This window comes from Symsagittifera roscoffensis, chromosome 10 (genome assembly GCF_963678635.1).
Source record: "Symsagittifera roscoffensis chromosome 10, txSymRosc1.1, whole genome shotgun sequence".
NCBI classification, from domain to species: Eukaryota; Metazoa; Xenacoelomorpha; order Acoela; family Convolutidae; genus Symsagittifera; species Symsagittifera roscoffensis.
This window is the reverse complement of record NC_087071.1, coordinates 41,290,885-41,307,972: the sequence shown is the minus strand read 5'-3', so window position 1 is coordinate 41,307,972 and position 17,088 is coordinate 41,290,885. Positions and strand designations below refer to the sequence as shown.

The following is a 17,088-nucleotide window of genomic DNA, read 5'->3' as shown; positions in this document are numbered from 1 at the left end:
TTTTTTCGATTTGTCCAGATTCATTTTTCTTTAGCAATTGGAAGCAAGGTTCAAAGTAAATTGTTCCGTTGTAGGGTTTTTGGGACCAAGAAAATATCCCAATCCTTTTTTGGTTCTTAGCAAATTCAATTTAGTTGGGAAGGATATCTTTTCGTGAATACATTTTTGATTTAAGATTCAGAACCAACTGATCAGTAGTAGAAATTTCAAAATAATGACTGTGCAATCCATGTAAGGTATTATTACCTTATATGTAATAATGAGTAGGTGATGATCCAATTATGGACATTGCGTAGGTGATGGAACTACTATATAGGCAATTCAATATAGATAATATCATTTTCAACAAGTAATCGGTGATGGCATCTGCTATGTGTCAAGCATATCCCACTTTTTATTCGGACTACAATGCAAAATCTCTTTTTATCTCTGTCTCAGAAAATTTTTATGAAAAATTTATTGTCACCCAAGACTACTGTGTATCTAACCATTCATCACTCTGCCCAGTGGAAAATTGCAAATTTCACTTAGTATTAATCGGATCATCGCTCGATCAGATTTTGCAAAGATTAGATAAATATCATTTCACTTATCAAATTGTTGGCTGTATATATACTTTATACAAATACAGATTTTATTTCAATTTTATTTCATCAAGAGGCGAAGTTTTCAATCAATTGAATCGTGCAGTCGAACACAATTTGAAAGGTAGAATACCGGAAAAATTACCCAGTGTTGCAAAGAAACGACTGCTGCGAAAAAAAATTCAAAAGACATTATCTCAGTTCTGCTCAGAAGCTTGCGTCCACTCAGACTCTTGGATCAGCTTTTTTGGAAAGGATTCGAAAAGTTCAAAACTCAAAGTATGAGACTGACTTGTTGAAAATTGTTGATTGTTTTATTGACGGTTTTGGTACCGTAAATAGTGAGCGTATCAATTTTTCTATTAATAATTGAATATATGTTAATAAAACTCTTGTCAAAATTGTTTTTATTCAAATCAAGAGTTTTTTCGCAAGATGCGAATTTTGGTTTGATTTTTTCAACACTTTTGCAAAAATTTAATTAAACTTTTTTACAAGATGCAAAAACTGTTTTGGTTTTTTCAACAAGTGCAAAATTTTTCAAGAAATTTTTGTGTTAGATGCAAGTTTTTTCGTGATTTTTTTGAAAACAAATCTAACTTATTTTTTCTTATTCATATGCAAAAATTGCAAAATTTTATGGTAAAAAACTTGTTAAATTAATGCTAAAAATTTTTCATAATTGCTGACTTTGAGTGCTATTCCCTATCTTAATACATTGTTTTTCCAGTATTTTTGATCAATATAAATGCAAAGAGGAGATTTTTTATGATCAAAATTAAAACAAAGATTTTCATTTTCTTTAATTATTAATTGTGCAAGAAAAATGTCTTTCAGTTTTCTTTAAAATGCGAAAATATTTAATGAAATTTTTCTTAATTTGCGAGATTTTCTATGTTTTTTTTAACAAGCGTGCAAAAAAATTATGAAAAATTTTGCATGGTGCAAAAATTAATGTAGAGTTTTTAACATGATTGCAAAAATTGGTTTAATTTTTTTGCCATCTTTCTAACAAAATTCTATAAAAGTATTTACCAGATGCATAATTAGTTTCATTTTTAACAATTTTTTACCACTGAAATTTCCTAATAAACTTTTCTATGATCTCTTTGTTCCTATCTCTTGAAAATAAATTTACTAGATGTAAAACAATTAAATTACAAAGCACAAGTCAGTAGCCAATTTATTTACAACTCAAAGAGCTGTCGAGCAGCTGAGTTCTCAAAACTTTGCAAGTTCTCAATGGAGCGCAAAGCTGGTCCTGCTTCCATCACTGGTGGTTCGCTGACTGGAGTTCTTGGCTCAGAGAACCCCTCATCCTCTTCGATTGTAATTGGGTTGTCCACAGATCCCTCTTCCCAAGGAAAGAGGAAATCGTCGAATGGTTGAGCCACATATCTAGAGTCAAGAATTTCGGGGTAGTTCATTCCCACATGCTCGGCCACTTCCTCCATCATTTGCATTTCTCCAAGTTCATTCTCTGTAGGGGGTACTTGCGTTATATGATGTTCGTTGAAATCCCTTCGCATCACTTCCACCATTTGCCAGACTTGGATTGGGATGTCCATTCGTGCCAGAAAAACTCAACAAACTGTTTCTCGCACTTGGATTTGTACTAAATCACCCGAAAGTTTCACCGAGAACATAAGGTTGTTGTTTTGTACTGAGAAGATCATTTTGAGCAATAAGTTGAGTTAATGAGTAAAAAGAAGAAAGAATTGAGAGAGGGTGAAAGTTGACTGTGGTTAAGTCGAAATTATTGTATTTAGAGCTGAGAGAGGAGGTAGTTGACGGTAGTTAAGTTGAAAATAAAATGATTTTTAGTTAAGAGAGAGGGGTACCTTCAACTGGAATGTGTGAGTTTAACCAATCAGAATGGATTCTCTTTATTTGGCTTGTAGTCGTGTCCAATCAGATTTGAGTTTCCTTTTATGGAATTCTTATAGAAAACTCGTGTCCAATTGGAAACAAAGCTCCATTTTACACATTATCGTTTCCAATCACAAAAATGTTCATTTTTGTTGAAGTTGTCGTATCCAATCAGAGGAACCTTTCAATAAAGTCAGTCTTCCAAATAAGTGAAAATATACACAAAAGCAATCGCAAAAATAAATGACCAAAAGTTGTTTGCTGTGAAAATAAGAAATATTGCCGATATAAGTAACAAAAGAAGAAAAATTAATAAAAGTAACTTCTCTGCAAGTCTTCTCATCAAGTTAACTGAATTTTTTGTATAAAATCGATGAGAAATTGCTGCTTTTTCAGCAGATATTCAAGTTCTTTAATTTTGATGTAGATTTGAGATTTTCAAAGCAAATCTCTGGAAATCTAATACCAAACCTGATCATGCAAGATTTTGAACTTTGAAAATCCTAAAAAAAAATGGAGGAATAAAGAACTGATGTTTTTTTATTAACTTCAAGTTTTCTAGAATAAATAAAATTTCTTTTCTAGTCAAGTGTAACTCAGCTGTAAGTTTATAGCTTTGATACGCAATATGTGGATCAAAAATAAACTCTTTGATTGAGTAAGTTTCTCTAAAGAGACCTTTACTTAGCCGGAGAACTCTATTTTGGACAATATAAACGTCCAAAAAGTTGTGAAAAAAGTAACAATCTACATCTATTTCATCAAAAGGGAAATCACACGGAATATTTTCTTTTTTCTTGTAGAGTAATTCGAGGAAGTTCAAATGCTTTTTAATTGACATTCTTCAAAAATGAATTTTTTGGATCCAACGTTATGACTAGAAACTGCTTAGTTCTGATTGGTTAAAAATTTTTCTGGAAAATTCTAGAACTTTCAAAGGAATGACGTCATTGCCATAAAACCATAAAAGGAAAATTGCGTGGGTGTTGACGTCACTTCTATTTATAGAATGACGTCATTATCATAAAAGGAACATTGCGTAGGTGGTGACGTCACTTCTAATCAAAGAATGACGTCATTACCATAAAAGGAAAATTGCGTAGGTCGTGACGTCACTTCTATTCAAAGAATGACGTCATTACCATAAAAGGAAAATTGCGTAGGTGGTGACGTCACTTCTATTCTCTAATCAAAGGTTGACGTCATAACCGTAAAAGAATAATTGCGTAGGCGTCACTGTTAGTATAAATACGCTTATTTTATTGGGTTAAATCATTCATTTTGTATGCCAATCAGAAACAGTTAATTGAATCTTATTTCAAACTTTACAGTTCGTTACTTCACGAAAAGTAAATATTTTCATTCAATTGGTACTTTAAACTTTTAATTTTGGAACATTTCTAAAGTCCCAATTATGTTTAGATAATGCCTGCCCTTAACCGACACGAGAAAGTCAAATGTGAGGACTGTGGTCGGGAATACAGGAGATCCAATGCTGCTAGACATCAAAAAAATTGTTCTAAAGGAGTTATTTCTTGCCCTGATTATAAGTATTTTACTTATAATCGACAAGAAATGAGCTATCATATGGCTAAGAAGCATGGTCAATTAAGCTCGAAGCAGTCGACGGTTTGTCTTTCTTGTGAACAAGAGTTCCCCAGTTACTACTCTCTCCAGCAACATGGGAGAAAAGAACATGAAGCGAAACAACGGAAGCCAAGTGATACGGTAGCCGACTTGAACAAGATTGTGGAGGATGAGGGGGAAGATGGTGAAAAGCTGAAGGAGGAACTTAGTGCTTGTCAACATTTTCTAGTGGATACGGAGATGGAAAATGGGAGAAATAAGGTATTTAACTTCCAAATGTCCAAGTTAGATACTAAAATTATCAGCGAGAAACTTGAAGAAGTCTTCAACAAGCTCGACTCTGCCGCAAAAATCAATATTGCTCTGGTTTTTGTCCTCGAAATATTGTGACTGGTGAATATCGATATTTCTACGCCCATGAAAACAATACTCTGTTTGAAAAATCCCACTTACTTTGTACGAAAGCGGATTTGATAACAATCCAAGGAAAAGTAGATAAATTTGATATTGTGGAGCAATGTACCCAAGAACGCTAGAACACAAAGTGGCGATTTAAGTTGATTAATAACGTTACAATTTTTGCTGCTTTGATGAAAAACATCCCAATGGGATGTCCAGACTCTGTCTTAACCGAACCTCTACTGAAAAACCATTCTGTTAACTGTCTTTTATCTAACAAGGACAAGGAACCTTACAAAGATCATTTGTTTCTTTTCCGCGCATTGGCAGTGTACATGAACGGACACAAAGATCTCGACTCTCACACTTCCAGATACTTTACAGAGTTTATATCAAAATCTGGTTATGATCCTAAAAATTTTCGTGGAGTTTCTGTAGAAGACTTACCTGTTGTCGAGGAAATTGTGCAAAGAAACATTTCTATATACGATTTCGATATCCAAGAAGGAGAAAATGTAGGAGAACTAGCTCGAAGAAGTATCGGAAGATTCGATAAAACAGTTAAGCTACTGAGATTTAACAATCAAATTATTCATACAAATGATATAGATAGATTCTTCAAGTGCTTTCGATGCCCTAGTTGTAACACTTTTTTTAATAAATCCGACAATTTTCGACATCTTCTGAGATGCAAGGATCGAGTGAAACATATTTACCCAAAGAACGTCTATGAGCCTTGTTTGTAAAGCTAGAAGGATTCAATTAATAACCTAGGAATTTTCGATTTTGAATCGATTTGTGTTCCTACAGAGGAACTAAAAGAGACGCAGACTACTACTAGGATTGGAAAACATGTCCCCATTTCAGTCTCTATATCATCAAATCTGATTGATGAACCCATCTTTTTGTATAACAAGGATCCACAGAACTTGATTATTGATTTTGTAAGCAAACTCGAGCTGTTGGCTGAACAAAGTAAGCTAGAAATGAGAAAAAAGTTTCAAGAGAGTGAAGTAGCTGTGAATGAAAGAATGAGAAAGATCTTTGATCAGCTGAACGAACGTGGTAAAAACTTTTCAAGTAACAAATTTGAGTACGAAGACGAATGTATTGAAGATTCGGAAGAAACAGATATGTCAACACAATTCTTGCGAATTCAGAAAAATCAACTCATCGATTTGAAACAACATCTGGAGAGATATATAAATACTTTACCTGTTTTTAGATTTAACAGTGGTAGATATGACTTAAATTTGATCTGGCATTATGAAATTTCTGGGTGGAGCAACAACTCTGGACTCATTTCTCAAAGCTTATAAAGCTAGTGAAACAAAAGGATTCTTTCCTTATGAGTGGTTTGACAACCCCGACAAACTTGATTTTCCAGGACTGCCCCCATATGAAGCATTTTTCAGTAAACTTAGAAACAACAATCCTCTAGACAAAGACTTTACTGATTATGAAAAACTGAGGAAGAGTGGACTTGATGAACAGCAAGCACTGAAAAAGCTTCAAATCAAGACTGTACCCCCATCTGGACTAGATAATTACAGTTACTTACAACAAGCTTGGCAGAAAAACGGAATGACTGTGTTCAAAGACTTTTTGCAGTAGTACAACAACAAAGACGTAGTTCCAACCCTGGAAGCAATGCAAAAAATGATTCAATTTTATCATAACAAAGGGATAGATATGTTGAAACTTGGATGTACACTTCCAAATCTAGCAAACATATGTCTACACAAATCTACAAATTACAAGTTTTATCCATTTTGCGAAAGTGATAAAGATTTGTGAAAAAATACGAGAAGACATGACCGGTGGGCCTTCGATTGTGTTCACTCGAAAAGCTGTTGTAGACCAAACATTTATCAGAGATTCATCAAATATTTATAAGTCAATCGTTGGAATTGATGCGAGCCAGCTTTACCCCTACGCAATGTGTCAAGATATGCCAACAGGACTGTATACGAGATGGGAGTTTGACACTGATATGCAGAAATTTAAGGCTAGACATAATCGAACTCGCAACTTTGAGATTATGATCATGTCTTTCTATCAAGAATCAAGACCAGAATGTAAAATTGAGAGCTTTTTTATATCTGGAAAACAGAAGAAAATTGACTGTTTTAATGTAGACGGTTATTGTGATCACTGTAAAACAGTATTCGAGGCAATGGGATGGTACTATCACTTTTGTTCTTGTCAAGAAGCTTGTCCCTCGTTAACAGAACAGGAGATTGAGCGAGGAAACAAGAAGAGAGAAATGGATGATATGCGACGAGAATACATTAAAGAGAAAGGATACAAAGTGGAAGAAATGTGGGAGTGTGAGTGGTGGCAAAATTTCAAAACCAATGACAAGATCAAAAATCATGTTCGAACCCACTTTCCCTATAAAAGACCTCTTTCTACAGACTCACTTCTAGCAAAAATTTAAAAATGGATCTGTTCTTGGCTACGTTCAGTGTGACTTAGTTGTTCCAGATGAACTGAAATCGAAATTTGCGAATTTTCCTCCAATTTTCAAAAACACTGAGGTTGGAAGAAACGATATTGGTGACTATATGAAGAATTATGCTATTGAAAATGAAATGTTGAAACATCCACAGAGAATGCTTATATCTAGCTTCAACCTAGAAAATGGAACAGTTATAACTCCTTTCTTCAACTTTTATTTGGAACTTGGCTTGCAATGCACCAAAATTTATCGTTTTGTTGAATATTCTCCTCGGAAGTGTTTCAATAATTTCGTTCAATCGGTGGTTGATGCAAGAAGAGAAGGAAATGAAAACCCTCTATCAGGAGTTGTAGCAGAAACAATGAAGCTCTTGGGCAATTCCTCCTATGGATATCAGATCATGGATAGATCCATGCATACAATCACGAAGTATCTGAACGATGAAAAAACTCACAAGGCAATCAATGAACCATTGTTCAAAAGATTGAATACAGTTGAAAAAAACTTGTATGAGGTGGAGTTGTTGAAATCAACCATTGAACATAGAGAACCCATCATCGTTGGTTTTTTCATATTTCAGTATGCAAAGCTGAGAATGTTGGAACTCTACTACAACTTCTTTGACAAGTTCTGTGATGTATATAAATTTGAAGAGTTGGAGATGGACACAGACTCACTTTGGTGGTAGTATCCATAACGTGTGGTAGTATCCATAAAAAACATGATAAGCGGGAGCCGGGACTTTTCAAAGAAGAATTTAAGTGCACAGAAATGCTCTGTTTATGTATCAAGACATATTGCTGCTATGAAAAACAAGTCAGACAAATTCAAATTTAGCAGCAAAGGATTGAATAAGCGGGTTCTAGAAGACTCTGGAGATGGACCTTTAGCAAAGTATAGGAGAGTGCTTGATGAAGCAATTAATCTTACATCTACTAACAGAGGATTCAGAACTATAAATCATATGGTGGCCACATATGAACAGACAAAGAAAGGACTAAGCTATTTTTATCCAAAAAGACAAGTACAAGATGATGGAATTCATACAAAACCACTGAACTTATAAGAACTGATCTGATCAAGTAAATTTATTCATGATGTTGTATTATATTGGCTTTATGATGTTAAAATGTAAAATGTTGCGGTAAACTTGTGATACAATGCAGTGATTTATATACTTTTTTTGTTATTTAATTTTTTTTCTCAAAAAATTTGATTTTTTTAGAGGTCTCTGTAGGTTTCAGCATTGTTTCATTGTTCCATCATCATCATCATCATCATCATCATCATCATCATCATCATCACCATCATCATCATCATCATCATCTTCATCATCATCATCATCATTATCATCATCATCATCATCATCATCATCATCATCATCATCATCATCAAAGTAAAATTATCGTTTCAATTAGATAGAAAGTAAGATTATTTAATAAATTAGGTCAAATAATAGCTAACCTATTACATCTGTTTCTGCTGCAAAAAAACTAGACAAAAACCAAAAAATTACGCTTTTTTTACCATTATCTTACCATCACACAAACCATAAAACCTTTCAATCGGTATTCCCTATCTTAATACATTGTAGACTCTATACCCAACCTTAATACATAGCCTGCTGACCGGATGCTCTATTCCCTATTTTGATACATGGGGGTCAGCAGGCAAACCCCCCCCCCCCCTTATCAGCTCCAGCATCTACTACTACGGGGTAATCCTAGACAAAAATCGCAAAAACGCTCTGTACTTTTTACCTGAATAAACAAACTCTACATACCTCAATCATAGCCATGACAGTGTAATTAGACGCGAGATTCGCGATGACCAAGTGGCCGATATCCGCCTGACAAACTGGACATTTGGGATTGTCCATATTCATCAAACTTGAAATACATTTGCGTGGAGGTCCACAAAATGTGTGGCCACAGGGAAACAACTTGGGTTGCTGAAACGTCTCCGCACAAAGAATGCACTCATATGCTTCTGTGACAGCTCTGTTTGGTCCGGATGCACCAGAATGAGAGCTGTTGGTGGTTGGTTTTTGGGAGAGGGCTTCTCTTTCTCTCACCCGCCTTTAAACGCAAAAGTGTACTTAATCCCGTTATATAAATTAAAGTTGTAATTTCAAAGAGTTTATTGAACTAAATTAGAAAACCAGTTCCGTTTTTCATCTATGTTGATCAAATCTAACATGAAGAAAAATTATAGGCATTGTTTAATAATACTTTTTTGTTATAGCATTCTAAGCAATTCCGGTAGACTATTTTGAAAGTGTGTTAGCAAATTGTCTTTTCCTAGTCAATCAGCAACAGGCCTAAGCCGGAGGTTAATTTGTAAATTTGAATGAGAGCTCACTTAATCATGATGAGCAAATTAAGTTGCATCTTGTTGCGAATTACAGTTCACGAGCAATTTGAACCCGCATTTAAATTTTTACTGGGCATCACCGCAACGCCATAAGGTACTGAAACGTCAGTTTCTTCATAATTCTTTTTCTACTTGCTTGAAATGCGACTTTATAGGTCACATCTCAATTGCAAACTACTAGAAATCATCAGTGCTTACAAAAACGCTGACTTTGAGAGCAATTTCCATTAGTCCTAATTATTTAAACCCAGTTTCGTTTAGTTATTTTTGTGGTTTTTGGTCGCATCGGTTGAATCGTGACTGCCAGGGTTGAAGTACGCAACCTAATTTTCATTTTTTCTTGTCGGGCTGATGTGTGCTCCGCGGTCAAAAAACCATAGTCAGGTTTTAAGTCGAGGGCAAATTCTCAAAATACGGCCATCTCGGTCGCGATGTTCGAAAAAGCAGTCGCAGATTGAGGCTGGAAATAGCGTAACTCTGTGGCCGAGATCGAAAAAATAGTCGCGGCATGGTTGAAAAACTAGCTGCGGCGACAAAATAGTTTTATTGGAATGGTAGAAAAGTTAGATGCAGCGTGGTCGCGTAGAAAACTGTTGCATGGTCAAAAAATCAGTTGCGGTATGGTCATAAAAATAATCCAGGCAAGATAAAAAAGGCCCCAGTCACTATCGAAAAAAAAAACAGTCGTTGCAGGGTCGAAAAATAAGTAGCGGTATGGTCAAAAAATTTCTCGAGGCCATTTCAAAAAATTAGTCCTCAAAAAAAAATATACATGCATACGTACATACATACATACATACATACATACATATACAAAACATACAAACACACTTGCATACATTTAACCATACCCACAATATATACATATATACATAAATTCATACATACATAAATACATCATAGATACATATATACTTACATATATCTTTATATATACTTAAATACATGCAAGGATACATACATTCATACATAAATATATAAATGAACACATACATACATACAGATATACATTCATAGATAGATACACACATACACACATACAAACATACATACATACATACAAACAAACATACATACATACATACATACATACATACAATTGTACATACATACATACATACATACAAACATGCATACAAACATACATACATACATGGGTCCTTTTCTATTACAGGACATACATACATACATACAGGACATTTCTATTAGTCCTGGGTCTTTTGAAAAGGTTGGATAGTGAACCGACGTTTGAGGTCGTTAAACACGTTATAAGTGGGTGAAGGAGAACAAAACTGTTCTTTGATCCAAGGATAAGCTTTGATGATCAAGAATAAAACTAAGAATAGAAAATTAATTTACATCCAAGGATAAGCCTTGATCATCTAGTTTTGGATTTTAAGTTTAAAGTATATAAAATTTATAATTTCAAACAACAATTTGTGAATTTTAGTTTTGATGATGTTAATTGACTTATGATTGCTGTTATGTTTAGGTGATGAAGCTGGAACAACAAGGTGATTTGTTTTTACTAACAATTTATTGTCATGCTACTAATTTTTATTTTTATTTTGAATAAATTATTTTTTGAATATGTTTTATATAGCACTGCAGAGAAAGAAACGATTGGAGATGTTTTTATCAATCGTTATTGAACATTAATAATTTATTTAGCGCCTGGTAGATGCATTGAAGATTTTACTTCAAGAACTTTATGTTTGCGAATGAAAAACTAAATTCATTGCCATTAATAATCTAAATTTAAAAGTTTGTTGTGGCTTTTGCCGTACTATTATGAAACTATCTGGTAAGTTTCTTCGTAGTCGTATGTCGTCTCTTGTCCGAGGTCTGTTTCCAATACGTGGTCGTTCTTGTATTGTTCGGAATAGCGGTTTTGATCTATTGAGGCCTATCCAACCTTTTCAAAAGACCCAGGACTAATAGAAGTTTTTCAAACACTAACCATTTAAATTAGGCTAAACAGTGAAGAACTTCGGTTATTCATCCTTCACTTGACCCCTCCTCTCATACGACCAAGGATAATCATAGACTTAGTAAGTTTAAAATAGTACCTAACGAACTACTTGCGTTCTAATTATACCTGAACCTTGTGGATCGATTTACTATTGTCCAACCCTTGTGAACACAATCACTACCCCTCAGTATGATTAAGTAAGTTAACACCTTATTTCATTTCCTAGATTTTTTAATGACATAAGGTTTAGCGTGATGGATGCAAAGTTGTTTGTAAGTGATTTTAATTTCCTAGACTGTTAGTCCTTACGATTTTTTGGTTAGCTTAGCCTGGGTCTTTTTTTTCAGGGTTGGAGAGAAAAGTATATCGATTCCGAGGAATGATTATTACTTTCTCGTGGCTGGTATAAGCTAAGGTGTTAACTTACTTAATCATACTGAGGGGTAGTGATTGTGTTCACAAGGGTTGGACAATAGTAAATCGATCCACAAGGTTCAGGTATAATTAGAACGCAAGTAGTTCGTTAGGTACTATTTTAAACTTACTAAGTCTATGATTATCCTTGGTCGTATGAGAGGAGGGGTCAAGTGAAGGATGAATAACCGAAGTTCTTCACTGTTTAGCCTAATTTAAATGGTTAGTGTTTGAAAAACTTCTATTAGTCCTGGGTCTTTTGAAAAGGTTGGATAGTGAATCGACGTTTGAGGTCGTTAAACACTTTATAAGTGGGTGAAGGAGAACAAAACTGTTCTTTGATCCAAGGATAAGCCTTGATGATCAAGAATAAAACTAAGAATAGAAAATTAATTTACATCCAAGGATAAGCCTTGATGATCTAGTTTTGGATTTTAAGTTTAAAGTATATAAAGTTTATAATTTCAAACAACAATTTGTGAATTTTAGTTTTGATGATGTTAATTGACTTATGATTGCTGTTATGTTTAGGTGATGAAGCTGGAACAACAAGGTGATTTATATTTACTAACAATTTGTTGTCATGCTACTAATTTTTATTTTTATTTTGAATAAATTATTTTTTGAATATGTTTTATATAGCACTGCAGAGAAAGAAACGATTAGAGATGTTTTTATCAATCGTTATTGAACATTAATAATTTATTTAGCGCCTGGTAGATGCATTGAAGATTTTACTTCAAGAACTTTATGTTTGCGAATGAAAAACTAAATTCATTGCCATTAATAATCTAAATTTAAAAGTTTGTTGTGGCTTTTGCCGTACTATTATGAAACTATCTGGTAAGTTTCTTCGTAGTCGTATGTCGTCTCTTGTCCGAGGTCTGTTTCCAATACGTGGTCGTTCTTGTATTGTTCGGAATAGCGGTTTTGATCTATTGAGTCGTAGAGACCATTCAATTAAATTATTATCGTATAACATTTTGAAAATGTTTTTGTCTATTTCTAATCTAATTTTTATTAGTTCTAAGCTAATTTGTTTTTTAAGGTCTTGTTCGAGACTTATGGTCGCACCAGATGAGTTAAGTGTGGGTGGCTTATCTCATAGAGTAATTTCGGATAGGGTACACCGTCTGCTCGTCACGCTATCTTATTTTCGGCCGGATAGATTCGTGCAACTTCTTAGTCTAATACCGATCCTAATCTTACTCTTATAACTACTAGTCTCAGGGTGTTTAACTAGTCTCTGCTAGGCTCAATAGATCTAGAGTATACTGGTATTGTTGCGGCTGCTGAAGTACTCGGGAGAGGCAACTAATTTCTAAGTTAAATTCAAATCTCTCTGGTGCTGAAATTACAAGTAATTTCAGCACTTACAAATAAGTGGATTGTTAGTTAGATGGATTGTGATTGGTTAATATTAAATACTTTACAGTGGTAAGATATCTAAATTATGAATAATGAAATGTAGTTTAGATTAGGTTCCAAAAACCAGCTCATAGCGTTTCAAGCGCTGGTCTCCGGGATTGCTAAAGCAAAACGTTTTTTCACTTATGAAAAAAGTAGCCACCAATCCAAGTTTTTTGAGTCCTTAACCCGACATAACTCCAGCCGCTTGGCATCAATCAACTTCCTTCAAAGTTGAACGAAACTGATTTTACAAGCCTCATTGAAAGCTCGGATGACAAACTAGGCGAACATGAGTCGACTTGTCTGGGAACAACATCGGACACCAAACTCAAGCCCTAACCATCGATAAAGAGAACCAACCCGTCACTTGGGTGTATCTTAGCACCCCGCACTATTCGACCCTGAAGCACTTATAAACTAAATGTAGTTTAGCTGAGTGTTTTAATTATTTTTAATTGAACTTTCTTTTTAACTAGTCTTAGCTCAAAAAAATTTCAATTTAATTATTTAAAGTGCGTTGTTTAACAACCAAGGCTAATCTCGTGTTTTGAAAGATAGTTTGTTCCGCGCTTGGTTGGGCAAAAAAGCGTCTCTCAAATTTGTGTTTTATTGTTCTCACGGCTTTCTGGTAAAGTGCACCAATTCAAGAAAACTCAGCAACAGCTGATTTCAATTTAAAATGTTGAGTGTTTTTCCAAAAAGAAGTTTTTCATAGAAACTGTTACCGGACTGCAGCTATGGATGCTGTTGCAGAAACGATCAAAAAAAGACAAGCCTTGCAAGAGGGTTGAAATCGATTTGGGCCAACTTAAAATGATGTTGTTATCTCGCTTAACAGCTAACAATTCAGCCGAAAGTTACATAGCGACTAAATTCTTCGCAGCTAATGCTCGGCTAACGGTAGACGGTACATGGTAACTAATAAAAAGAGTTGGTTTCCGAAATTATTGTTTGAATAGTTTTAATGGCCGCTGTTTGAGTTACTACCTCGCATATAAAAGAAAAAAAAAGGTTTACTGGTTGTTGTATCAAGATTTTCCCACTAGTCACTCAAAATTTGATGAATAAGTTTCGCTGTGTGCGAGAAGCAGCTTAAGGTTTTTAAAAAAAAATGATGAATTGGGCCTAAAATTGACTGGTTCAGTGAATAAGTTCCAGGCTGGAAAAAAAAATAAAAAAACCGTGCCTTCTCTCTTTTCAAGGAAAAACTTTCGGCGTTTGAGCCATCACGCTAGCTGCAGCTGGATCGACGGTTTATTCCGACCAAATTTTGAACAAAAACGTGGCTTTTTAAACTGTCATTGGAACTAGCGCATCCAATAGCGTATTGTATGATCTCAAAAAAATGAAAAAATCCGGTGCAGTTTGAAGTTTATACTGTAAAGCCGGAGATTTTTAAATTAGATGATTAAAAGGCTGTTAATTAGGATGGTATTAGGATTAGGTTTGGTTGAGATTTTTTTCCGTTTCCATTTTTGCATTGATGTTTGCTATTGACAAACTCGAGTCTCAAAATCCGTAGAAGTTTAGCAAAAACAGGTCATGCTGCTAATCATTTCTTCTCTCGGCAACTCACCTTTTATCAAGTAGTCTCCTCATTTTGTTTGTGCCAGCTTTCCGTGGATTTTTGATCTTTTTCTCTGAGGTACCTTTTGACAACGAATCTTATCAGCTTCCTGCTGTTTTCGACTCATATCTGTATCGCTATGTTTTTCTCTACTTCACATTTCGGCTTAGCTATTTCAAGTTTCTTGCTTCTTTGTGGATATATTTTTCAGCAAGTTCTCTCAAATTTTTGCTACTAGAATTTATGAAACCTAAAGAGTTGAAAACGTTTTTCGATCACTGATGCGTTTTTTTGTGGAAACACTTACTTCTGAGAAGGAAGCAAGCAAATTTGTTTCGATGTAGCCCACGTCGGATCAAAATCTTCCAACCAATTGATTCCAATGGCCAGTTTTAACGTTTTGTTTACTGATATAGTTAGCTAAAGTTAGCTAAAGAATCCAATTTCTGAAGTTTATCAGCGAACTTTCAAGATTTCAGAAATTGCGTTTTTTTTGGGTAATTGACAAATAAGGATCAAAAGTATTTCAACAAAACCTTGCAGATTTACAGTGCGATACGGTGAGAAATTGATGAAAAACAGGTTACAGAGTCAAAATGATATTGGGTAAAATTTACGAAGTGTTACCGTGAGCAGATGAGATGGTATTTTAACCTGAAAGTCAGGCAATCTGTTGTAGAAGTCAATTCACATCATACAAAATAACAACAAAATTGAAGTACAAACTCGACAAATGCAGTCACTTCAAGAAAAAAGAACGGGTCAGAAGATGAACTCCAGAATTTCGAAGTCGAGTTAACCATTTTGCCTAAAAGATAGCTCCTAGGAGGTTTCACAAGGTAAAAAAAGTACACAAGCTGATTCAATTAACAGATGAAACGATAATTGATTCATCTTGGATGCGTTTTTTAACATGGATCACATATCACAAAATCGCTTATGTTTTTATGAAATAAGTGTTGTAATTTACTGTCAACCGAACTGTTTGAACAATGATCGAAACTGTCTTAAAGATATTGGGGTCACTCACTATCAAAATTTCTGAGATTACCGACTTTGGTTTGCTGTTACGAGTTTAACCAGCAACTAGCGGGAAAACTTTTATTTATTTTTTTAATCAAATTTTTCGAATTAAAGATTGGCTGTAATTTAAATGTATAGTTTTTGGGGATCGAAAACAGTGAGCAATTGGGATCAATGTTTTGACTACTTTGGTTATTTGGTTTACATGCAAATAAAACTATTCGAGTTTTTCTGGAAAGTTGTTTCATCAAACAAAGTTCCAAACCTCGACTCTCTTTGATTTCATTTTTTATGGTTTGTCATATTACGTTCAGTTTACACAGTTTTGACCACTCTTCGTTGCTCTAGATCAATTTTGATTATGTCTGGTGTAATGTATGGACAAATTTCACATTTTTTAAAACTTCACATTTTCACATAATAACTTAGTAGCAACCAGATAATAACTTTCATTTAAAAAATTCTATCCATTTCGTTATTTTACAGGGCATTTCATGAGATATGGGCAGATTTAAAAAATTGTTATTTCTTTCAAACAATACCGAAGATCTCGAACATGGTGTCAATTGATAGATACAGGAATATTTTGAAAATTCTTATAAAAAACCAATTGGGATTTTTTTCAGTAGCTGCTGAAAACGCCGATCATTCAGAGTGTGACAATTTTCCATTCGTCCTACGATGTTCAGGGTTGCCCTTAAAACGTCGTTTTTTGTGTGCGGAAAAAGTCTTCACCTGATATTTTCAGCACTAAGGAAGTTGAAGAGTTTTGGTGAGAAAAAAACAATGAAAAAAAAATTCTGTTCTGACGTGATTAATGTAATCGTAAAAAGATATGTGGATTGTCAAAACTATTCTAATTCCTTTCAAGCGACGGTTTCATCGGACTGAAGGTTGTTCAAATTAGCAAATAGGCACCTCTGAAGTTTTCTACTAGGCTAAGGGTGAAAATATAGTTTTTTTTCTAGATTAGCACCAGCTACAAGTCGAGGCTGACTAAAGTTGCGTAGTCAATGATCAAGACTTCTGGTACAATGCGCCAATACAAGCAAATTCAGCAAACGCTGACTTCAATTGATCTTTTTTTAAAAATAGGTTGTTCTCACCGAAACTGTTGCCGGACTGATGCTATGGGTGCTACAGAAATTATAGAAAAATTCAAGCTTTAGAAGAGGGTTTAAATCAGTTCTGGCAAACTTGCAATAATTGTCCCGTCCCGCTTAACAGCTAAAAACTCAACCAAAGTTTGATTGTCGACTAATTTCTTCGCAGCAAACGCTTGGGTAACAATACAGGAAAACTAATAAGGAGAAATTGTTTCTGAATCTATGGTTTGAATTGGTATGAGGGTAGCTTTTTGTGTTACTATATGGCAAGAAAGGTTGACTGGATATTGATTCAAAGGTTTAAAGAAAAGAAAGGTTGACTG

The 17,088-nt window shown here is 34.4% G+C and overlaps 1 protein-coding gene across 1 annotated transcript in view; it reads right to left on the bottom strand.

Annotated features, from left to right (window-relative positions):
- The window catches only part of LOC134855066 (uncharacterized), a 30,410-nt gene extending 13,620 nt beyond the window's left edge, over positions 1-16,790 (bottom strand). Inside the window, exons 1-2 of the mRNA XM_063871446.1 lie at positions 16,766-16,790; positions 8,684-8,978 (exon numbers count right to left, since the gene is read on the bottom strand). Coding sequence (XP_063727516.1) covers positions 8,684-8,785 — 102 coding nt within the window. The 5' untranslated portion in view covers positions 8,786-8,978; positions 16,766-16,790. The remainder of the gene's footprint in view (positions 1-8,683; positions 8,979-16,765) is intronic.
- Positions 16,791-17,088: the final 298 nt, after the last annotated feature.